Here is a 25,457-nt window from a genome sequence, read left to right on the forward strand (position 1 = left end):
AAAGGTGGCCAGGAGACTGCTATAACCTAATTGTTTTAGACATGACTTATTGCTTAACCGTGAGCCAATCACCATAGCAAAGAGGATGGAGTTTTAACAACTGGCTTAAACCAATCAAGCCCCACACTGTGAAACTTGCGATAAGGCTGTGGCCACGCCACAGAGGAAAATACATTTACTTATGTCCACTTGTGGATTAGAAGCTGAAATCTCTCTATTCTCTAAAACACAGTTCAGTACAATTTTAGACCATCTTCCCAGCTCTATTAAGCACAGCAGGGAGTAATTTTTATTTCCTAGTTAGAAAATGCATCCAAAATAGAGTGTTTCAAGAAGTAAAGAGAAATACTAACATCCAGTTCCTTGTACATTTGTACTAGCTCCATGCATCTTTATCCACTGACATCAACTTAATTTTATCTGTACTTTCTGCACCACTAAGAAGTCCCCAGGGGCTGAGAGGAAATTCTGAGAGCTTCTGCGTGGTTATTGTTGCTAGGAAACAATATCCTTGGTTTCCAAGTGTTCAGGCTTTGAGACACTGTGTGAAGTCACTGGTTCATAAAGGGAACCTTTGGTAAATAGGTTGTTTGGGTGTGAGTAAATTGATGTTCGCTCTCTGTGGCAAAATGTCCTCGTGTAATCTTTGAATAATAGTTTATTTCTAGGCCTCTCTTCTTTCCTTTGGATCCGGCTGCCATTATTGTTCCCATGAGAACTCACACTTCTACCTAAAATGGAGTGAGCATTATTTTTTTCCCCCAAAATCATCTGTAATTATCTCAGTGCCTTGAACACTCAGCCTACGAGGTTCTAGTTAAACAAAGTCAAGGGAGCTTGGGAATACAGACCCAGACCACTGACTGTATAAATCATTAAATCCTATTAAAACTCACAGTGACTGATAGCCGTACTCCTGCTCTGCTATTGGGCCTGGCACTGAAGGGTTCTGCTGCCCTGCAGAAGAGGGGGCAATGAGAAATTTTAAGCTCACTACTATCTTCTCCCCTCTCAATTCCAAACTGAACCATCTCTGGTCCTTCAACTCTAGATATTGCTTACATATTTCTCCCATAGAATCCCACAACTTGAAGATCAGCCTGAGGTTGTAATTTATCACCTAGTTACTCAATAAGCCTAAAATTAATAAGCAGCTTTTTCCATTTCCTTGGGGCCCAGACCCACCTGTAATGCTCCTGTAGGCAGAATCACTGTAATCAAAAGTGTATCTGACTCAAAAATGCTACCAAATAAATTATATATCAGGTTACCAGTTTGAGACAATAAATGCAGACCCCTAAGCAGCAAACAGCATTCATAAATTCATTTATTCACAAATACATATATTGGATACATAACTATGGGCAAAATGTGTTCTAGGATTCGAGAATTGCTTTAATGAATAAAAGAAGGTCTTTGCTCTCAAAAAGTACATAATATAATGAGAGATGGAGGAGACAAAAGGCAGAGATAAACACAAAACTATGTAAACAGATAAAATATTTGCACAATAAGATGTACCATGTGTTGACAGAAACTCAGTGGGAAAGCAGAAACCACTCAAGGTTTTTCAAAAAGGGAATGAGGTGGATGGAACTGGAGCCTATTATACAGAGAAGTAAGTCAAAAAGAAAAACACCAATCCAGTATATTAATACATATATGGAATTTAGAAAGATGGTAATGACGACTCTATATGCTAGACAGCAAAAGAGACACAGATATAAGGACAGACTTTTGGACTCTGTAGGAGAAGGTGCAGGTGGGATGATTTGAGAGAGTAGCATTGAAACATGTATATTACCATACGTGAAATAGATAACCAGTGCAGGTTTGATGCATGAAACAGGACACTCAAAGCTGGTGCACTGGGACAACCCTGAGGGATGGGATGGGGAGGCAGGTGGCGTGCATGCAGGATGGGGGACACATGTACAACCATGGCTGATTCTTGTCAATGTATGGCAAAAACCACTACAATATTGTAAAGTAATTAGCTTCAAAATAAATTCATTAATTTTTAAAAAGGGGGACTTAATAGAGAGAATTGATTACAAAGACTGGATGAAAGAGCTGGAAAAGCAAGAGAGAAAAAAGAGAAAAGGGTGTTAAGGGAGCAAAAGCCAGAGGCAAGCGCCATGAGCCTGCATCTGTTGGATCCTATTAGAAATGCTGTCCTGGTTGTTGGTGGAGCTGCCAAAAGAGGTGCTGCGAGAGTCTGGAATCACCCCACTGTCCCAGCAGCGACTGCCAGCAACGCAACCGCCACCTTGTCGGAGACAGAATCAAGGGCCTTTCCTTCCCCTTCTACCTTCTAATCTTCAGCCTGTTCTTCCTAGGGGCATCTAAAGGAAGCAAGAGAGACAGAGTCCAGCCCCAGAGGTACAGAACAGAGTTTAGAAAGCAGGATGTGAGACACAGAAACAGCGAATGAATGACCAGCAGAGGCCACGGCAGAGGTTTTAATGGAAGCTCTGGTAATCCCAAATCTGGAGGAAATAATTCTTCCCTAGAAGACAAAGACAATATATAGATCTAGATTTTTGTTGCAGAATTGTTATAGAAGCCCATTTGGCAACAAGCAGAAAGAGATTTAATAAGGAAGTGCTGCTTACAAAATTAAAAAACAGAAGTAGTAGGCTAGGCTAGCCCGGGCAACTAGAAATGACTCCCAGCACCACAGTGCAGACTGGCCCTACCATGGGGCCTGAGCACTTCACCGCAATCAGGAAGCTGGTGAACAGGTAGCTCCTGCCATCATGTTGACTCCAGAACCACAGAAAGTTAAAACCAGGATTCCTGGTTCCAGAGCCCGCTCTATAATGTACGAGCTGCACCAAAATGAATGCTCAAATATCACCTTTGACATCACTTAAATTCATTTAATAAGGGTACCTAAATCTTTTACCTTGGCAACTGTAGTTTTAGCTTTCCTAAATATTAGAACATGTACTAAAGGAAACCAATCCACACAGAAAGATTTAGAAAGGAATTTTGTGGTGAAATATGTAACATTTTACATGAAATATGCAATCTCCAAGAGGGCAGGAGCCATGTCAGTTTCATTCACTACTGTAACCATGGTAACTTTCCATTCCCAGCACATAGTCTGCACTCAATAAATGCCTACTCATCCAATGAGTAACACACACACATAAGTTCGTGCCTGGTTGTCAAGCTAAGGTTAGTAGCACAAAGTCAAGAGTCTTAATTTTTACAGTTGTCTTAGATTGTCTAATCTATTTATTTTAATTTTAGAATCACTTTTGTCTAGTTCCTCCCCCTCCAAAAAAAGCCCATTGGTATTACTAGGCAATCACATTAAATTATAAACGAACTTATGATGTTGAGTCTTCCTATTTGAAATATGGTATGCCTTTTTATTTGTTCAAGGCTTCTTTTGTGCTTTTCAAAAGTGTTTCAAATATTGCTTTATGTAAGTCTTGCCTGTTTCTAAGTTTATTACTAGATATTTCTTGTCTCTATTTTAAAAACAGTCATTGTAAATTTTTGTTTTATATAAGAAAACCACTCATTTCTGTGTAGTAATTTTGTACCCCATAATCATACCAATTCTATTGTTTGTAATAGTCATTCAGTTAATTCTTTAGGGCTTACTGGATATGCAATTGTATAATTAATCTTAATACTTTAACCAGCAGTTTTCTTTTTTTTTTTCTTTTTTTTTAAATTTTATTTTATTTTTAAACTTTACAATATTGTTTTAGTTTTGCCAAATATCGAAATGAATCCACCACAGGTATACATGTGTTCCCCATCCTAAACCCTCCTTCCTCCTCCCTCCCCATACCATCCCTCTGGGTCGTCCCAGTGCACCAGCCCCAAGCATCCAGTATCATGCATTGAACCTGGACTGGTGACTCGTTTCATACATGATATTATACATGTTTCAACGCCATTCTCCCAAATCTTCCCACCCTCTCCCTCTCCCACAGAGTCCATAAGACTGATCTATACATCAGTGTCTCTTTTGCTGTTTTAACCCTGTGTACGTAACCAGCAGTTTTCGAACTTTGTAGTTCAAAATTTTCATTCACTTACTTAATGGCTAGTGTTTCCATAACAATGTTAAAAATAATAGCACTAACAGTGGACACTCTTATTTTGTTCTTAACTTTCATGGGAATAGTCCACTATTTCCACAATAAACATGATTCTGGTTTTGAGACTGAGAAAGTTATATCTTACCACATTATGGAAATATCCATATAGTCATATTTATTGGTGGTGTTTGTTTTGTTAAAAAAACAGACTGGCTATTAAATTTTGTCAAATGCCTTTTTAGCACCTGTGGTATATAATCATATGCTTTTTTTCTCCTTAGATCTGTTAATATAATGAAGTATATTACTAAATTTTTCTAATATTGAATATTTGCACTCCTGGAGTAAACATTGTTTATTTAATTATGTTATACATTGTTATTTAATGTCCTGCTGGATCTTGTTTCACTAATATGTTCTGTTTATGAAAATAATTTGAAAGTTTTTATTCTTAGCTTATACTTTGGAATTGTTTAAGTAGAAACAGAATTCTCAGTTCTTAACTGTTGGAATCTGGTGCTTGTTTGTAAGGGGTAATATCAAGCTTTTTGTTTGTTTGTTTAATTAAATTATTTTATTTTATATTGGAGTATGGCTGTGATAGCTTCCATGGACAGCAAAGGACTCAGCCACACATCTACATGTATTTTGATCTTCTGCCTCCTGATTCAAGCTTTAGCAAATGCTTTTCTTATAACAAAATTATGTTTTATTCAAATTTTCAAATGCATTTCCATAGATTTGAGCAAAGTTGTCTTAAAATTCTTCCCAGCCCCCCTGTTTCCAAAGTGCTTTCCCTGATGATATCCTAGTTATCCATCCTGATTCCTTTGGTTTGACTGGAGTCCTCTGTAGAATAGTTTCCTCAAATAGGTCCCTGGGTAATGTTCTCGGATCTTTATATATCTTCTCTGGAAGGAAGTGGTATTTCAGCAGAGAATGGGACTCTTGAGTCTCTGAGTTGCTGCCCTTTTGCTTTTACACTAGCTGTTCTGAATTGTTATTCTATAATCCCTTCCTTTCTAAAGCTGTATATCTGAAGTCCAATAGCTTTTCCTGTGAAAACACCCTCTATTTTGTGTCTGGAAGATTGTAAAATTATTATTTTACCTTAGAGTTCAGGAATGATATCAGGGTTGTCTGATATAATGAGCCCCTCAATAGACAAAATAGTTTAGTTATTAAATTCAGGGAAATTTGTCTTTGGTTTTGTGTGTTACAGCTCCTCTTCTTCTTTCACTCATGCCCACTATTCATATATTGGCCCTTATATTTTCCACTTCTCTGTAATTTGTTCAAACTGTCATCCAAGCCACTAATCTGGCCTCATCAGTGGCATCTTCTCATCAATTCATCTAACACACATTTCTATTAAAGCCTAACCTGGTAGGCTGCAGTCCATGGGGTCAACTAAGAGTTGGACACGACTGAGCCACTTCACTTTCACTTTTCACTTTCATGCATTGGAGAAGGAAATGGCAACCCACTCCAGTGTTCTTGCCTGGAGAATCCCAGGGGTGGGGGAGCCTGGTGGGCTGCCGTCCATGAGGTCGCACAGAGTCGGACACGACTGAAGTGACTTAGCAGCAGCAGCATGGGCTAAGAGTCGGACACGACTGAGTGACTTCACTTTCACTTTTCATTTTCATGCATTGGAGAAGGAAATGGCAACCCACTCCAGTATTCTTGCCTGGAGAATCCCAGGGACAGAGGAGCCTGGTGGGCTGCTGTCTATGGGGTCGCACAGAGTCAGACACGACTGAAGCGACTTAGCAGCAGCAGCAGCAGCATGGGTTTCAGAACAAGGAAGTAAGGAACTTTTTCCATGCTAATCATATATCCTTATGTGTTCCCAAATTTTGAATAAGGGTGGGAAATGAGAAGTTCATACTCTTGTCTGCTTTCTCCAACACTTCTTCTCATGAGATGACATCTATTTTGAATGTTCTGGTTGTTTTGCTTCCCTGGGATGACTGGGTTTTCTTACAAATACTGTTGTGTTTGTCTTGCATATCCCTTGGGGTTTGGACCCAATAGCCAGAGCACCCTAAATGGAAACAGTGTTCTAGGTGGAAAGCATGGTGGGCTCCAGGCAAGCTGTCATTCCCCTACTGATGCACAAGAGGTAGTCATCTCTCTCTCTCTCTCTCTCTCTCTCTCTCTCTCTCTCTCTTTCTCTCTGTTTCTCTCTCTCTCTCCACTTTTAAAATTCTCCTACATCTTATTAAGGGAATGGCTCAAATGGTAAAGAATCTGACTGCAATGCTGGAGATCTGGGTTTGATCCCTGGGTCAGGAAGATCCCTTAGAGAAGGGAATGGCAGTCCTCTCCAGTATTCTTGCCTAGAGAATTCCATGGACAGAGGAGCCTGGCAGGCTACAATCCATGGCATCGCAGAGTCGGACACAAGTTAGCAACTAACACGTTCATGTTACCTCTTATTAAGAGCTTCCCAGGTGGTGCTAGTGGTAAAGAACTTGCCTGCCAATGCAAGAGACATAAGAAATGTGGGTTAGATCCCTGGGTTCAGAAAATCCCCTGGAGGAGGGCATGGCAGCCCACTCCAGTATTCTTGCCTGGAGAATCCCATGGACAGAGGAGCCTAGCAGACTATGGTCCATAGGGTTGCAAAGTGACTTAGCACACACACACACACATCTTATTAGAAGACTGTGAAAGCAGCAGTTACTCTAAATAGTCACACAAGTGGTAGCAGCCTTCATTAAATAGGCCCCACCAAATCCCCACACCCAGCTTTCTTCCTTAATCTCACTGTTCTAACCCCTATCCAAGTACCCAAGCTTCTAGTCCCCCGGTTCTCTCCTTTCTAAATGGAAAAGAATTGGATGCTTTTTTATTTGAGGTGAATATAAATAAAAAATAAACTTAGCAGGTAAACAGATTTATACACAGACCCCTCCCCACCAAAAAAAAAGCTCAGGAATTGCCTAATAAAATAGCTTTGGCAGGAGGGATGTAGGTGGGACTATTAACAGAAAAACAGAGAGTCTAATCAATTAAATCTCCAGACCCCTAGTCCCACACCTCCACTCCATGACCAGAGGCTTCTCCTCTGAAGAGGGGAGAACAGCAGGTCTTTGGGATAGGCGGATATCAGTGCAGAGCTTGAAGATAAGAATACAGGCTGAAAACAAAAGGATTGAATAAAAAAGAAAAGAAACTTAGAAAGACTCTCTTTGTCTCTAGAAGATAGATACAAATATAGCCTTCTTTATGTCTTAAGTGAATTTTAGACTTTTGGATATATCAGTTCATTGTTTTTATGCAAGGTATTCTAATATATGATAATATATGGTCTATTCTATAACCTTAAATAGACTACTGGGAAGTGGGAGCAAAAATGAAAGGGAGAATAGATTTCAGGATAGACCCTTCTGCCACAATCTATAATCCTCCTCATGTTCTCCTAAATTACTTAAAGCTCACTCTCATAAGTATTAAGATATAAAAATATCATCAAAAAATCACATGGTTCCTAAAATTTTCACATATATATATACATATATATTAGCTATAATCAAAAGATATAAATAGAAGCTTGCCTAAGTTTATTTTTTTTAAAAAAAGAGACTGCTATCTTGAATGTCTAGATCATTTAACAGATCTGAACCAATTTGTTCTTTCATTATACTTCATCCCTTTATTCTTTCTAACAAGAATTTCTAACAAGAATATATTTCTAACAAGAATATTCTTTCTTTCTCTCTTAACAAATATGTGCTCTATTATTATACTTGTTGTGATTAAATGTTGTTCAGTCACTAAGTCGTGTCCAACTCTTTGCGACCCCAGGGACTGCAGCACACCAGGCTCTTCTGTCCTTCACTGTCTCCTGGAGTGTACTCAAATTCATGTCCCTTGAGTCAGTGATGCTATCTCACCATCTCATCCTCTGCTCTCTCCTCCGTTTGCCTTCAATCTTTCCCAGCATCAGAGTCTTTTCCATCATGTTGGATCTTTGCATCAGGTGACCAAAGTGTTGGCGCTTCAGCTTCAGCATCAGTTCTTCCAATAAATATTCAGGGTTGATTTCCTTTAGGATTGACTGGTTTGATCTCCTTGCAGTCTAAGGCACTCTTAAGCGTCTTCTACGCCAAGACACGTAGAATCCCGGCATCCTCCAATCTACACTGGTAGACACAAGGAGAGTAAATATGCAGCAGTGATAGAGGATATCACTGAATGATCACAGAGCCTATGTTCACCGAGGCCAGCGGTGTCCATCTGCTCAATGCAACCACAACCAGCCTATCAGAAATAGCACTCAACAAATCTCTTTTGTCATCCTGATTTAAAACATCATCTTATCATCAATCACTGGGAATTTTTTCTCAGATCCCCAACTGTCTTCAAAAGGAATTTCTAGGCCAACTGAACTCTATCTAACTATGCTGTTTCTTCGTTTCAGATGGCTACACCACTGATGACATTGAGTTTTACTGGAATGGAGGAGAGGGCGCAGTAACAGGAGTGAATAAAATTGAGCTCCCTCAGTTTTCAATTGTTGATTACAAGATGGTGTCCAAAAAGGTGGAATTCACAACAGGTGAGAAGTTTCCCCCAAAATGTACTAGGGGTGCTGAGAAGGAAGATGGAGCCAACCAAATGACCATCTGATTTTTTTCTTTTATTTTTTTCCATTCAGGGGCATACCCACGACTGTCACTAAGTTTTCGTCTAAAAAGAAACATCGGTTACTTCATTTTGCAAACCTACATGCCTTCCACACTGATTACAATTCTGTCCTGGGTGTCGTTTTGGATCAATTATGACGCATCTGCAGCCAGAGTTGCACTAGGTAATGCATTCCAGCACCCCAGAGGGCTGGTGGGATTTCACCTCAAATAACAACCAATGAGAAGCATTACGGGCAAGGGCTTCTCTCATAGAAAGCCAAAGGATGAGAGTGCCCTAAGGGTGCTTGGTAATAAAACATCTACATGTAAGCACTTAACAGAGTGCACGTTTTACAACATAACATCTTTTTATCACTTTACCAAAATTAAAATAAATAATAATCTTGGAGTACATTCAACCCTATATAAGTGCTTCTTAGAACATATTTTAAAATTCTCATTACACTAATTTTTACTAACTTTGTGATTTCTTCCTTGGTTCCTGCTTTCTTTGGTGGAGAACATTATTACATTATCTCAAATGGACCTGAAGAAAGCTAAATCTTGTAACTATTCACAAGCTATGTCAATACTATCTTTTGAATATTAAATGTAGTTAAATTGTATCTATCTGAATTTCCCTTAAATGGAGCTTCTTGCACTTGAGAAAGGTACAGATATTCATCAGCTGTATTAATGATCTATAATCAGGACAGAATAAAAATGGTTTCTTTCCTGAAGAACAAAATTCAGAATTAATCTTGCCGTGACTGAATAATTGCTCCAAGCTGAAGGGCTGTGTTTAATTTTAAAGGATTCCTTGGAAAGTTAGAATATGTATGATCTGTCTGATGAATCTGGGTATGTGTGGGTCAGCCTTATTATTTGACCCAGAACAATTTCATTTATCATCTTCTGGGATTATTCATGCACGCGCACACACACACACGCACACACCCACACACACATGCATATGTTCATGCAAAAGAGCATCATTTGTGACTAAGCTAACATACCTAGGTCTTCTGAGACTACAGAACTGGATTAAATAATCAGCATAACCTTTCACCCCTAGACTAGTCATCATGTCCACAGCTCATTTCTATTGGTTGAGTATCTAAGGCTCACAAAGTCAAGTGCTAGCAGCCCCTCATCAACCATTGAACATTCCAAGACTAAGGAAACTAGACAAATACTTTATCATATCATACATATGTATGTGTACATATTATTTGAATGTGAATATGAATACATATATATGCCATGGTTAAAGAAAAACATTGGACAATGTCCACAGCAGGGAATATGAACCATCAAGGTCATGAGTTGCAGTTCTTTTTTACACATCTCTCCTCAAAGCTAACAATATTTTGATTAGAGATGTCAGCATATAATGAATAAAACTGTCTTTTGAAATGTAAAACCTAAGGTAGTTTAAAACCTAATTAAGTAGAAAATAAATGTATTTACCAACCCCTCCCCCTTGCTTAAAAAAAGTTAAGCCAAGGACTAGAAGCAGAAGTGGAATTGATGTATTTTAAATGAATTGTTTGTTTCTGTATCAGAGGTTAGGTAGAATTATGAGAAATTTAAAATTTTATTCAAAAAACTAAATAGGACCACTCACGAGGGCATTTCATATCAGTCCAGACATTTAAATCCATTACTGATGTCAACGATTTAAACGTTTTGTACAGTAGTTCTGACTACCTCTATTCTCCTAAAGCTGGGCGGTCAAATCAGGGAATCCAAATAGAATAATCTCACTCGCAAATGAAGTTGAAACTATTTTGTTCCCTTATCATTTTCGAACTTCTGTTCCCTTTGCCAGTTCTCCTTTGTCTTTAGTATCCATTTTACATCTCTTGTCTTTATTTTTGAGGAACTCCATCGAGTTTTAGGTTTTGCTTTTATTTTAAATGCCTTTGCTTCGTACCTCCTTGCCTTTTTGCCCCTAGCTCAGTGATCTACAGTAAAATAGCTAATCTCAGAGTCTCTGTTTACTTAGCTATAAAATGGGAACAATATACCTGCCCTATCCCACTCAGTAGGCTGTTACGACTGCATAGAATTCAGAGATGTGTCCACAACTGGAAAATCACAGTGTGTGTATATTAGTCACTCAATCATGTCCAACTCATTGTGACCCCATGGACTGTAGCCCACCAGGCTCCTCTGTCCAGGCAAGACTACTGAAGTGGGTAGCCATTCCCTTCTGCAAGGGATCTTCCCATCCTAGAGTTCAAACTTGGGTCTCCCACATTGCAGATTCTTTACTGTCCGAGCCACCAGGGAAGTCCTATACAGGTGTGCAATATCAATATTACAGCATAGTTTAGGATTCAGTAGGCATATCACTTCTTATTTTCCCCAATCATTGTTTTATCACCATCATCAACACAAAATGTTATACAGACACACAAAGATTATACTGTTAAGAATGATACATTTAACAAAGTAGACAACGCAAAAATCTTCCTTCTAAAAGACTACAGTCTTAAATTTCTTTAACAAGTTGAATTTTTAGGAAGTCTTTTCCCGACTCCAGGGAGCTAACTCACTCTAGTCTCTGGAATCAAGGAACTAGAGGTAATATTTTAGGGGGAAAAGTCAGTAAGATTTTATTATATTTTAAAATACATGTATCAAATACTTGATGCAAATCATGAACTTTATTAGTTTCTTCTTTCCATGTCAACTCACTATGAATGTTGCATTATACTTTTAAAAATCAATACTGACCCTATGACCTGGGTATATTAGTTTCATGCAATGAAATAGTTCTGAAACTGGTCATTGACTTTCAGTTTGGTAGTGGCTGTCATGGGGATTAGTATTACAAGAACAGATTTAGGATGGACATGACAGATGCTGAGAGAAGGAAGGAAAGAAGGTGGCATGTAGCAGAATGAGGGACATGTGACAGTGAACAGTGGGTGAATCAATGAGATTTTAATATTTCCATTTACCTTTCTTTCTCCTTTGTGCATTATTTTTTAAAATACAGTTTTCAACCCAACATTCACAAAGCATCCCATTTTATGATTCACTCACGAACTATGTAAGGAGCCTGCAGCTTTGTCTTTTAAACCATCTGCTCTTTTCACCCCGTGGTTTATTGTATTACTGCCGTCATTCTGGGATACTAACAAGAGAATGGCATCTGTCATCTGTCTTCAACAGGAATCTTCACAGTGCATTCAGCTGAGCTGTGTTTTTCTGTTTCATAGGAATCACCACAGTGCTGACAATGACCACCATCAGCACTCACCTCAGGGAGACCCTGCCAAAGATTCCTTATGTCAAAGCGATTGACATTTACCTGATGGGTTGCTTCGTGTTTGTGTTCCTGGCTCTGCTGGAATATGCCTTTGTAAATTACATCTTTTTTGGAAAGGGCCCTCAGAAGAAAGGAGCTGGCAAACAAGACCAGAGCGCTAATGAGAAGAACAAACTGGAGATGAATAAAGTCCAGGTAATCTATGAAATAGGGCTTCCCTGGTAGCTCAGCTGGTAAAGAACACACCTTCCATGCAGGAGACCCTGGTTTGATTCCTGGGTAGGGATAACGGATAAGCTACCCACTCCAGTATTCATGGGCCCCCCTGATGGCTCAGATGGTAAAGAATCCTCCTGCAATGCTGGAGACCTGGGCTCAATCCCTGGGTTGGGAAGATCCCCTGGAGGAGGGCATGGCAACCCACACAAGTATTCTTACCTGGAGAGTCCCCATGGACAGAGGAGCCTGGCAGGCTACAGTCCACGGAGTCGCAAAAAGCTAGACGCGACTGAGTGACTAAGCACAGCACAATCTATTAAATATGCCTAACAATCTTCTTCTGCAATTTAGCAGCAGTATGGTACTCAGAGCTCCCACAAGAAAATAAAATATCATAAAATACTAGCTTATCTTTAATAAGGCTCAAAGTACCCTTCATGTTGCATAACTGGAAACTGAGAATCGGAGATGTTAGGTGGAATTTTACATAGATGAATAACATACATGGGCCTGCAACTCAACTGCAAGTCCATGATTCCTTATTCTAAACTATATAGTTGTGAGACTATATGCAAAACAATTCCAGATCTACTTTATAAATAAATGAGAGAACTAAAGAAGTGAGAACAAACTCTTACTCCTAAGTGGCAATGAGGCACTACAGCACAGCGGTTACCACCACAGAATGGAATCAAACTGCGTGGGGTTAATTCCCAGCTCTGCCACTTACTGGCTTCAGAAAGTGAAAGCAGAGTTGCCCAGTCGTGTCTGACTCTCTGCGACCCCATGGACGATAGCCCACCAGGCTGCTCTGTCCATGGGATTTTCCAGGCAAGAGTACTGGAGTGGGGTGCCATTTCCTTCTCCAGGGGGATCTTCCTGACCCAGGGATTGAACCTGGGTCTCCCGCACTGTAGCCAGATGCTCTTACCATCTGAGCCACCAGGGAAGTCCAGTTACTGGCTTTAGAACTCCAGGCAAATCAACCTATGTTACTCCTTATCTAACTCCTGTTCCTAATGTTATCAACCAGAAAATGATGACTATAGTATACCTATCTCTCAGTTACCATAAGGACTAAATGAGTTTTGGTATTTTTTTTCAAAGTCTAGTATTTGATAGTTTATATTCTAGTATTTTTAATGTCTAATCTAGTACACAGTAAATACTCAATAAGTATTAAAGCTCCAGTATTTTGGCCACCTGATCCAAAGGGCTGACTCATTGGGAAAGGTCTTAAGGCTGAGAAAGATCAAGGGCAGGAGGAGAAGGCAGGGAGAGAGGATGAGATGGTTGGATAGCATCACCAACTCAATGGACAAGAGTTTGAGCAAACTCTAGGAGATAGCAAATGACAGGGAAGTCTGGCATGCTGCAGTCCATGGGGCTGCAAATAGTCTGATACTAATGAGCAACTGAACAGCAACAATTATTATATTCAAGACACTGTCAATATTTGTCCTTTGCTTTTCACTGGTAGATCCTATGACCTGTGCTCTCAGTGTGTAATTAAATTGAAAATAATGCTTTGTTTATTCCTTTGAAAAATCCCTAGTCCCTAGTCCCTACTTTCATGCCATTTATCACTAAAACCATTTGACAATATGTGCATTGAAATACTGGATCCATGACAAATTGTTTTGAAGATGACACACAGGGTGACAACTCAATATTCATTCACAGTTCTAAGCATTGAGGATACTGCTGTTAATGAAAGGAGTTTTTTCCTTGCCCTCCTGGAGTTTAGACGCTAACATGGGAAGACAGCCAGGAAGCAAACAACCAGCTATTGAGAGAATAATTTCAGGTAAAAGGAAGTGCTACAAAGAAAGTGGGCTTTCCTTGTGGCCCAGCTGGTAAAGAATCTGCCTGCAATGCAGGAGACCTGGGTTTGATCCCTGGGTTGGGAAGATCCCCCGGAGAAGGGAAAGTCTACCCACTCTAGTATTCTGGCCTGGAGAATTCTATGGACTGTATAGTCCATTGGGTCACCAAGAGTCAGACACAACCGAGTGACTCACTTTCACAAAGAAAGTAAAACAGAGTAATGGGCAAGGGAATGTCAGGGGAGCATTGTCTTGAACAGGGGAATGTTCAAGGGAACAGGAAATATTGATCAGGTGATCCGGAAAACCTCTCTGAGGAATTACCATTGGATCTGTCAGCTGGGTGATGAAAGTGGCATGTGCCATGTCCATTCTAGGCAAAGAATTGCATGATATGTAAAAGTACTGAAAGAAGACCAATGTAGCAAGAGCATAGTAAGTGAGGGAGAAATAAAGTAATATGTGCTATGGCTGAAGAATCAGGCAGAAGTCAAATTACTAATCTTCAAGGTGCATCTTCGTGCTTTTTAGTAGGATATCAAAATTTGACAATGTCAAGTAACTAGAAAATCATAAATTAAGAAAACCTACAGATTCAGCCAAATGGTCAAAATTCAAAGCAACACACTCAAATAAAATGTTGCTGCTGCTGAGTCACTTCAGTCGTGTCCAACTCTGTGCGACCCCATAGACGGCAGCCCACCAGGCTCCCCCGTCCCTGGGATTCTCCTGGCAAGAACACTGGAGTGGATTGCCATTTCCTTCTCCAATGCATGAAAGTGAAAAGTGAAAGTGAAGTCGCTCAGTCATGTCCGACCCTCATCAACCCCATGGACTGCAGCCTACGAGGCTCCTCCATCCATGGGATTTTCCAGGCAAGAGTACTGGAGTGGGGTGCCATTGCCTTCTTACTCCTGTGTAAAGCACTATGTTCAGTCCTACAAGGAAAGGGGTTGTCATGATCCTTGCCCTCAAGAATCTTCTGATCTGGCTGGAAAGAAAACTATGATTGAAGTATAAAATAAGACAGGAGAGCATTTATCTTGGATATATCTGAAAGGAAAAGCTTCCTATTATCTGATTGTAGCCAGACCAGCTTTAGAAGTATCTTAGCAGTGGTTTTCAAAGCCACCTCTTTTCTACTCCCATTCCCAACTCAGTTACTTCTAATCTACTGGTTGGTCCTCTGCAGAGCTTGAAATGTGTGTGAACTGATTTATCATGAGTAAAAACCCTACATAGACAAAATGGTAGAGATTCCTTGGTAGGAATGTTCAGACGATATGAACAGGATGAACAGTCAAAGGTACATAGCATTTGGAGTAATAAAAAGAAGAAAACAAGGTCTTTCAATTGGCTAGAAAAGCAACATTCTCTAGAGAGAGTAACTAGATGGATAAGTCAAGCAACCTTAAGTCAAATTATTCAGATAAAAGAAAAATATTATAAAACGAACTTTAACCACACTCTGCCTTGATTCTATCCCAGGATATCAAAGAATTTTCTAAGGTGCTAAGGTTTCCCAGGTGGCTCAGGGGTAAAAAATCCACCTGCCATGTAGGAGATATGGATTCAGTCCCTGGGTTGGGAAAATGCCTTGGAGATGGACATGGCAACCCATTACAGTATTCTTGGCTGAGAAATCCCATGGACAGAGGAGCCTGGCAGGCTACAGTCCATATGGTCTCAAAAGAGTCTGACACAACATAGCGACTAAACAACAAACGGACAAATAAAGGCTGGCAGAAAGGCTCATATGCCATATCAAATCTAGAGGTATAACATATATTGCTCTAAAGTGGATTTACTGACTACATAAGAAATAAGTAAAATGTTTCCATCTAACTGATCTTTATCTCATAAGCAGGTGTTTTGAGCAACACAGGGCTTAGACAAAGTAAGGTTTCATTGAATCTCAAATAAACAAATGTTTATTTGATTTTTAAATTGACTTTTTAAATTTAACTTCCAAGAGAAATAACAGAAAAATCCCTCAGTTGTCAGAAGACAAAACATGTAAAGAAAATAAAGATGTATTTTTATCTATGGAAAGCTAGACTTGGAATGCCATAGATGCTTTTCATAGAAACATGAGTAAACACATTTATGCCAAAATTCAAAAACAGATCATGTTAAGTAAAACATGGCAGAGTTGTTTAAATCAAATTGACTCTTTGACAGATTAAAAATCATAAATCCTGAGAAAAAATAACTTTTTTTTAATCTGCTTGAAGACATGAGAGAGTAACTGAAAACAAGCAAAAACTAGCAGAGAGTCAAACTCCAATGAAGGGAATCTCACTGTGTAAATAGTGTTTATACAGCTTCCTCCCTGAGGGCTACTCCCCAGTCTGGAAGATGCAGAGCAGGGAAATATCAGCAAAAAAAAAAGTGCAGTTTTGTTGATCTGATAAATCAGAGCATGGAGTTTGATGCTTCCAGAGTTCCTAGAAATTTTAGGAGGAAGTGAAGCCACAAGAGAAACTCAAAATCTAAGTATAAACTTCCCATGAGTCCTTGGTTAATCCTTGAATTACAAATATAGGTAAAATGCCAAGAATGCCAGAGAGGAAAAAAAGCAGCTGAAAGGCTAGGAGATGGGGACAGATGAACAGAGATTTCAGCTGTTATCTGCCGTATGGAAGTCAGGTTGGAGTCTGAATCCAGCCATTTAGGGCAGGTTGGTAAATACATTAAGTTTTCCATTAAAACCCCAAAAAGATCACACATTAGAAGACTAAGTCACTAGAATAAGAAATTCCCTTTGAGTTAAGGGAAAAACTAAAATAGACTCAGCCTAACAACATATAAAATCAAGTCTACACATTCTAGGGGATCTGTTAGTAATTTAACTTAATTTCAAAACAAAACTCAGGATTTGTCAGGGAAGATAACAAAATCCAGTCTCTACGGTATATCACCAACATGTCTAGTTTAATAATAAAAGATTTCTGGACATGAGAAGAAATAGGAAAAAAAAATGCCCATAGTCAAGAGAAAGAAACTTAGTCAATAAAACATCCTGCAAAAATCTCAGATGTTGGGTTAAAAATAATGGTTATAATTAATAATAATAACTATAATTAATATATTTAGAAGTTCATTGGAAATAGCCAAAATATCCTATAAAAGCTAAGTAGTGTGGTAAAGAACCCACCTGCCAATGCAGGAGACGCAAGAGATGTGTGTTCGATCCCTGGGTCAGGAAGATCCCCTGGAGGAGGGCATGGCAACCCACTCCGGTATTCTTGCCTAGAGAATTCCAAGGACACAGGTGCCTGGTGGGCTACAGTCCATAGGGTCACAAAGAGTTGGACACTGAACAACTTAGCATGCATACAGGTGAATGGTTAAACAAACTATTATACATTCACACTGTAAAGTAATAGCCCAGTAAAAAGTAAGAATCATTGATACAGGCAACAACTTGGCTAGATCTCAAGGGCATTATGCCAAGTGAAAAAAGCCAATCTCAAAAGATTATATATGTATGATTGTATTTATATAATGCTTCTGAAATGACAACATTATAGAGATGAAGAACAGATTAGTGGTTTCCAGAACTTAGTGACAGTGGTGGGGAGGGGTCAGTGGATGCGATTGATTATAAATCGGGAGCAGGAGGGAAACCTTCACAGTGGTAGAAGACTTTGTATCTTGGTTGCAGTCGTGGTTACATGGAACTAATGTGTAGTAAAATTACATAGAACTATACATACTTTATATTCATATCAGTTTCCTGGTTTTGATATTGTACAACAGTAAGATGTGCTCAGTGGGAGAAACTGGGAGAAGAATACATGGGCTCTCTCTGTGCTATCTTTGCAACTTTCCAGAAATCTACATAATTTCAAAATTAAAAGTTTAAAATAAGGGCCATAGGAAAAGTTTAACATAATACATGAAGAGATGAAAAGTATTAATTTCTCAGACTCTTGTGACTCCATGGACTGTAACCCGCCAGGCTCCCCTGTCCATGGAATTTTCAAGGCAAGAATACTGGAGTGGGTTGCCATGCCCTTCTCCAAGGGATCTTCCCAACCCAAGGATCAAACCCAGCTCTCCTACATTGTAGGCAGATTCTTTACTGTCTGAACCAAATAAAGAGATGGGAAGTATCCAGGTAGGAATTAGTTTATATTGGTGCCCTTGTGATTTGTTTTCATGACATTCTATACTTTTCCACCTTAAGACTTACCACAATATTGAGTATGTGTATAATTAATTGGAGAAGGCAATGGCACCCCACTCCAGTACTCTTGCCTGGAAAATCCCATGGACGGAGGAGCCTGGTGGGCTGCAGTCCATGGGGTCACTAAGAGTCGGACACAACTGAGTGACTTCACTTTCACTTTTCACTTTCATGCATTGGAGAAGGAAATGGCAACCCACTCCAGTGTTCTTGCCTGGAGAATCCCAGGGATGGGGGAGCCTCGTGGGCTGACATCTCTGGGGTCACACACAGTCAGACAGACTGAAGTGACTTAGCAATAGCAGCAGTATAATTAATTCATTTGTATAATTATTTTTATAACCTCTGTCTCTTTATTAGACTCCAAGCTTCCCCAGGATAGACACTAGGGTCCAGTCTACTATGTTTATTGTTCTTTCCTCAGTGACTAGAATTGAGAAAATACCAAATAAGTACTTTTTGAATGAATGACTGACTGCCAGAGAAGACTTTTCCAGTCAAGATGAGTTCTTAGTTACCACACAGGGTACTGAGTGTTATATCATAATGTTTTATAAAGTTCTTATGTGTTTATAATAAGCAAGAAAAAGACATTATCTATGGTTCATTTTAGCTTCTACTCCAGACTTACTTACTGTTTCTATCAGTTTGATTTTTAACATTTCTTCAAGTGTACTTTCTATCAACCTCTGCTATTCTTTCTGAATCACAGCGATATAACATCAGAAAAATAGAATCTTCAAAGGAGTGTTATGGATAAGATTTTATAAACTTCTTCAGATTTAAGTGGAATAATATTAGGCCAGTACTATCTCAAGGAAATTATAGGCATCCCTGTGGCTACTTGGGTTTTCCAGTTCCTAACTTCCTTGTCCTCTTCTAAAATGGGCACAGGCAGACAATGTGTCAGTAACAAAGCAAGTCTGTTCAGTGCATCATCTCCAGCAGTAATGTTAATAATACAACCTGAATGGTATTTTAAAATGTTACCCCCTGGTTAAATTTAAAAAATAGAAAATATTAGATTTTTCCTTTAATATAATGGTTGAATGATCTCCCCCTTTCCTTTTGCTTCTGCTGCTGCTGCTAAGTCGATTCAGTCGTGCCTGACTCTGTGCAACCCCATAGACAGCAGCCCACCAGGCTCCCTCGTCCCTGGGATTCTCCAGGCAAGAACACTGGAGTGGGTTGCCATTTCCTTCTCCAATGCATGAAAGTGAAAAGTGAAAGTGAAGTCACTCAGTTGTGTCCAACTCCTAGCGACCCCATGGACTACAGCCTACCAGGCTCCTCCACCCATGGGATTTTCCAGCCAAGAGTACTGGAGTGGGATGCCATTGCCTTCACCCCCTTTCCTTTTAGATGCTTATAAACAGTTGCATTCAAATTAAATATATATTTTAGTCCCAGACAATTTTTATTTAAGGGATCCCTAATAATGGCCTTGGTACCCTAGAGCATTGACAGGCATTGATCATTTATCACACATTACTGTCAGAGTTATGGCTGGGCAGTACTGTCAAGGAGTATCTGTATTGAAGCTTCAGAAGTACTTGCTTTATCTTGATTTATATCTCTACCACTGAACTTAAGGATCTTTTCATATGAGTACAGATGCTCAATCCAGACATTAGGAGAGTTTCAACATGTTAGGTGATAAAGACTGCAGATTCATAAACCCCTCAGGCATCATTTGAAATAAGAGATGGTATTTAGAGTTTTGAAGGATAGATTTCTCAGTACAAAGAAGTTGTAAGTAAACTACTTCAGAGCCACTTTTACACTAACTTGGAACAAATACGGTTATATTGCTAGCCACAATGCCCATTTGCAAATAAATCCACCCAAGATGGAATGATTGCATGGGTGGTCTTTGATCAAAAACTGATTCAGAATCATTCTAAGCCATGGAGGACACTAGTGGAATCTGCCAGAGTCTTGCCCAATGGGTAGGTGGAACTCTAGTCAAGAAAGAATTTTTCCCTTCACAGTCAGATGTTGATACTGTAATCTGGCTTCTTTCCTCCCATTCCTATTCTCTACAGTTAATCCTCCCATTCCTATTCTCTACAGTTAATCTATACTTTCAGACCACTTTCTAAATGTAAATAAGCTCTGTACTGTGATTAATTCCAGAATATAAAATGCATGTGAAAACAGGCTTCATAAAGGTAAACAGCTCTCCTTGGACCAGTTTTATATGCATATATTAGCCTTTGAGCCAGGGCCCCACCCCACATCACTGCCTTGCCCTCAGCCTTCAATGAAAATTTAACTATTCCAATTTAGCATCTTGGATTCTAGAGAAATCCAGACAAGGCCTTTGATTTCTGACAGTTCATATTAACAGTTCACTAACTTCTTTAGCCCTCAGACCCCTGCCCAAATCTGGTGTGGTCCATACTTTGTTCTCTAGTCTTGACTTGACATACCTAATCACCAGATCCTTCAGCAGTTTAACAGTCTAATTTTCTCCAGAAATCTCAAAATCTCTCTCTCACACACACCTTCTTTCTGGCATCTAGCCTCTAATTTCTTCTATACTCAAACAGCTAGGATTCTTCTGTGAATGAGAGAGAACTCTAACTTACTGGCTTAAGAAAATCTAACTGGCTAAAAAAAAAATAAAAAGAGGTCAGAGGACTTTGGGGGCCCACACAACTGGAAGGTCCAGCAAAGGTTTGAATTTTACATGTGGCTAAGTCCAGATGTTCAAACAATGTCATCAGAGAGCATATCTCTTCCTATCTTAATATTTCTTTCCTTTATGTTACTTTTATTTTAGTAGATCCTTCTTTCATGGTGCCCCCAAAGTTTATAGTATCAAAGATCTTCAACCTCAGTGCAAAAGTACTTTCTTATACCAAATAGTTCCAACCAAAAACAAAGTTCCAGGATTAAGTCTTTTGGGACCAACTTGAGTCACATTCTCATGCAGAAATCGATCCCTCTGACCAGGAAGATAGAAAACGAAATACCCAGGCTAGGTCACAGGTCTGTCCCTAGAGCCTAGAAGATGCAGTCAGGCCCTCCTCAGTCACACGCAACAAGTGACTGTCCAGGCAGTGTAGTCAGAGGAAGGTGGAAAGGACTCAGGTCAAACCTACAGGCAGCCAGCAGCCCCATCCGGACCCTTTGCCTAAAGAAAATACCCAGACACCTCAACATGGAGTCCAAGACCCACAGTGATCTCCTTCTGCTTTCCTTCTCTGCCATACTTCTCTTTCCTCTTCTTTTCACCAACACACTCTTTGCTCCAGAAGAACAGCTCACAGTTTTTCCTAAATGCCTTGTTTTCACTCTTCGGAATCTCTTCGTGTCTTGCTCCCTAGTGAACTCCTGGCTGAGGGTTTTCCTCATTCCTCAGGCTGAGTTGGTTCTCCTCTCCTATCTTTCCACTGCACTTTATGCTTAGCTATTTTTAAAAACAAATATGTTTTAAAACATATATTTTATGTAATGACTTTCTACTATATGAATACTCTGTGCATTGGGGATATAGTCAGCAATGAATAAAACAGAAGCTTACATTTGGATGAGGGAGATAGGTAATCTCACACACACAACTATATCACCCATCAACAATGAACACTGCTGCTGTTGCTGCTGCTAAGTTGCTTAAGTCGTGTCCAACTCTGTGCGACCCCGTAGACAGCAGCCCACCAGGCTCCCCCGTCCCTCGGATTCTCCAGGCAAGAACACTGGAGTGGGTTGCCATTTCCTTCTCCAGTGCATGAAAGTGAAAAGTGAAAGTGAAGTCGCTCAGTCAGGTCCAACTCTTAGCTACCCCATGGACTGTAGCCCACCAGACTCCTCCATCCATGGGATTTTCCAGGCAAGAGTACTGGAGTGGGGTACCATTGCCTTCTCCGAGAGCCACTGCTGCTGAGTCACTTCAGTCGTGTCCGACTCTGTGCAACCCCACAGACGGCAGCCCACCAGGATGCCCCGTCCCTGAGATTCTCCAGGCAAGAACACTGGAGTGGGTTGCCATTTCCTTAAAAACACACACAATGCCAGGTAATAATAAATGCATAAAGAAAAAAAAAGTAGGCCTTGATGCAGATACTATGTCTTCTATCTTTGATATTCCAGTGCTTGTCACTGAACCTGCACAAAATAGGCATTTAAATGACTTTTAAAATAATAAGCGAACTAATAAATTTATTTTAAAACCAAACAGGCATGACCTTAGAATTCATGTGTAATTGGTAACTTTTTTCCTGTTATATTCCAATGATTACAAAAATAAAAATTAACCCTTTCCCAATATGAGCACTACTTGGTACTTTGTAGAATTTATATATATATATATATATATATATATATATATATATATATAAAATATTTTAATGAAGGACCTTTATTCTAATGAGGAACTTAGTGGTAACAATAATGTATGGTATCAGTGGATAGTGTGGACCTGTGTTGATACTTTAAGTGGCCCTAACAAATCTTTTCCTAGCAATTTCCTTCTCCTGAAGTCCTTATTTAGAATCCAAGCTGATTGATAACTCCTCACTGCCTTTATTCCATTGTCCTCTCTGATTGGGAGGAATAAAGTGGAGAAGTGGTGGGTTGATTGCCTTAGGCAGCCTTGGCTAATGCAGGAAGAACATTCTATCTGATGAGATGCAGTAACAAGGACTTATCCACTTAGATGTCATATCCACAAATCCCAAGATGTTCACACACATATGGATATTACACACTCTAAATATCTCCTTTACAGCTGTGTGAGAAACAATTATTACTCTGGCCAAAATCACTTAATCACTCTCTTCTATACCGGAAGAGTAAAATACTATCCTTGACATTTTTAGTGAATATCTAAAGGGGGTTCACTGAAGATGAATTAAAAAAACGGCCCTTATTTGCATCATTTGAAATTGCCTGAATTTGCTGGTTATAAATAATTTTATATTTAATTGTAAAAAGCAATCATCTCAAATATTGGGCTCCCTAAGCAATCAGTGAACACTTTATCTAGGTATAAAATGCTTCCATGTATAAAATAGTTTATACTTTCTTGTTTCCATCATTTTCCACTCAAAGCTCAATAAATTCCCACTAACATCAATTTAGGAAATCAATCCCCAACCTTCATATCACATATCCCTCAGGCTTGAACCATGCATGTATGCTGCATGCATATCTGCATGCTAAGTCACTTCAGTCATGTTCAACTCTTTGCGACCCTTGGACTGTAGCCTACCAGGCTCCTCTGTCCATGGGATTCTCAGGTAAGAATACTGGAGTGGGTTTCCATGCCCTCCTCCGGGGGATCTTCCCAACCCTGGGATTAACCCATATCTCTTACATCTCCTGCATTGGCAGATGGGTTCTTTACCCCTGGTGCCACCTGGGAAGCCCACTGAACCATGCATATTTGTAATTAATTCCTGGTCACCTGGAAATAAAATAGCTTCTGTGGATTATCTATCTGCCAAGACTTCCACTAAAGCCAGGTACACAAGAGCTAACTAGGACCCTTGAAATGTGTGTGTGAGATGCAGATTCGAAAAGTCTTAGTCTAAACCAAAATGAGCTCAAACTCATAAATTTTAGCAAGTTTCCCAATGGATTTGGATACACAGTAATGTCTGAGAACTACTACTCTAGAGATTCTAGCCACTCAGGTATCCTTAGCCACTGAACTCAGAACTCAGAGAGTTTCTCATTAATTACCCAGCCCCTCCTTAGGACTATCTAAGGTTCTGTTCTGAAAAAGCAAGGAGGATATACAGTAATTACCAATAGCAACAAAAAAGCAGCTGTTCTCCTGGAGCTTACATTTCAACTGAGATTACTGACAAATGTGTAAATAAATGCATGATATAATGGCAGATAATTATGGTGAAGAAAATGATGCAAAGCTAGCCAGGTAGCAATCTAAGCAACAGCATGCCAGGAGGGAGGAACAGCAGGTGACAATTGCCTGAGGATGTAGGAGCATAAATGGCAGCCAACCAAAGGCCAACGTGGCTGGAACAGAGAGCTAAGAAGCAGAGTAGCAGGAAATGAGGACAGAGGTACCTCTAGTAGCCAAGTCACATGGTGATTTGTGGATTTGGATGAGAAAATTGGCTTTTATTCCATGACTTGGGAAATTGCTGGTGCTGCTAAGTCGCTTCAGTCGTGTCCGACTCTGTGCGACCCCATAGACTGCAGCCCATCAGGCTCCACCGTCCCTGGGATTCTCCAGGCAAGAACACTGGAAGTTGCTAGAAGATTCAAATAGAAGACAAGTTTTGTTTTACATTTGAAAGGATCACTCCAGCTGCTTTGTAGAGAAAAGACCACAGGGTTTTGGTCCTAGAAAAAGGGAAGATAAATTATGTGGCCAGAGGTGATGTGGAGAAGTGATCAGAATCAGGATGCATTTAAAAGCAGACCCATTACAACCTGTTCATACACTGGATGGGAGAAACAAGGGAAAGAAAGGAATTGAGAATAAAATTTATCAACTGAGTAATGTTCTGGAAAATTTGCCAATTGTTTCATTTGATCCTGATCTTTTCCTTTCTCCATTTCCCGAATTACATAATGTTTAGATTTATGTAGGTTCATACCTAACCTTCTATTGCTTCTTGAAATCATATTTCCACTTCTGCCACTATATCATTAGAAGAAGCAAAGAGATATGCAGATCATCTCCAGCAAAGCTCCCATCCCCCAGCTCCCCTCAAAGAAAAAATGTTACAGGAATTTGAGACCAAAGAACTGGGGCTTGGCAGCTCTGTTAAGAGCTAATGGCTGACAGTGATATCATAAATGCGGTTCATTATATGTGCAGGGTCAGCAATGGAGGGTGTGGCTGTGTGGCTCTCCATGCTCTGCAGGCGAAGGCAGCCGAGCACGCTGGACAGTTTCATTCAGTCGACTGTAGGCTTCCAGTGGGCAGCCCACTCTGTGGCCAGCATCACTTCTCTTGGCCTCCTCCCCTGTACTTCAGAACCTCTCAGTAAATGGAAACCTAATTGAATTGGTTAACAGTAAGGCAATCACTTTCTGTTTGCAAAGTAGATTGAACCTGGAGATATTTCTTAAAGGAGCTTTTAAAATTGCCAGTGAAAACAAGATTATACTTTATTCCAACTACACTGTAATGAGCTCAGTTATTGAAAATATCCTGAACAGTTCAATTCAGTGAGTGGCAATGTTTTTAACAGACCAAGGGACTCTTTTGGAATTTGGGGGGCAGAAAGAAGCAGAGGGTGAATGAGATGAAAGGGGTAG

General features: G+C 39.8%; 1 protein-coding gene across 1 annotated transcript in view; it reads left to right on the plus strand.

The window, feature by feature from the left end:
• The window catches only part of GABRB1 (gamma-aminobutyric acid type A receptor subunit beta1), a 463,967-nt gene that overhangs the window by 418,280 nt on the left and 20,230 nt on the right, over positions 1–25,457 (plus strand). Inside the window, exons 6-8 of the mRNA XM_061420069.1 lie at positions 8,494–8,631; positions 8,731–8,883; positions 11,932–12,176. Of these exons, the coding sequence (XP_061276053.1) occupies positions 8,494–8,631; positions 8,731–8,883; positions 11,932–12,176 (536 nt within the window). The remainder of the gene's footprint in view (positions 1–8,493; positions 8,632–8,730; positions 8,884–11,931; positions 12,177–25,457) is intronic.

Source organism: Bos javanicus, chromosome 6 (assembly GCF_032452875.1).
Source record: "Bos javanicus breed banteng chromosome 6, ARS-OSU_banteng_1.0, whole genome shotgun sequence".
Lineage (NCBI taxonomy): Eukaryota > Metazoa > Chordata > Mammalia > Artiodactyla > Bovidae > Bos > Bos javanicus.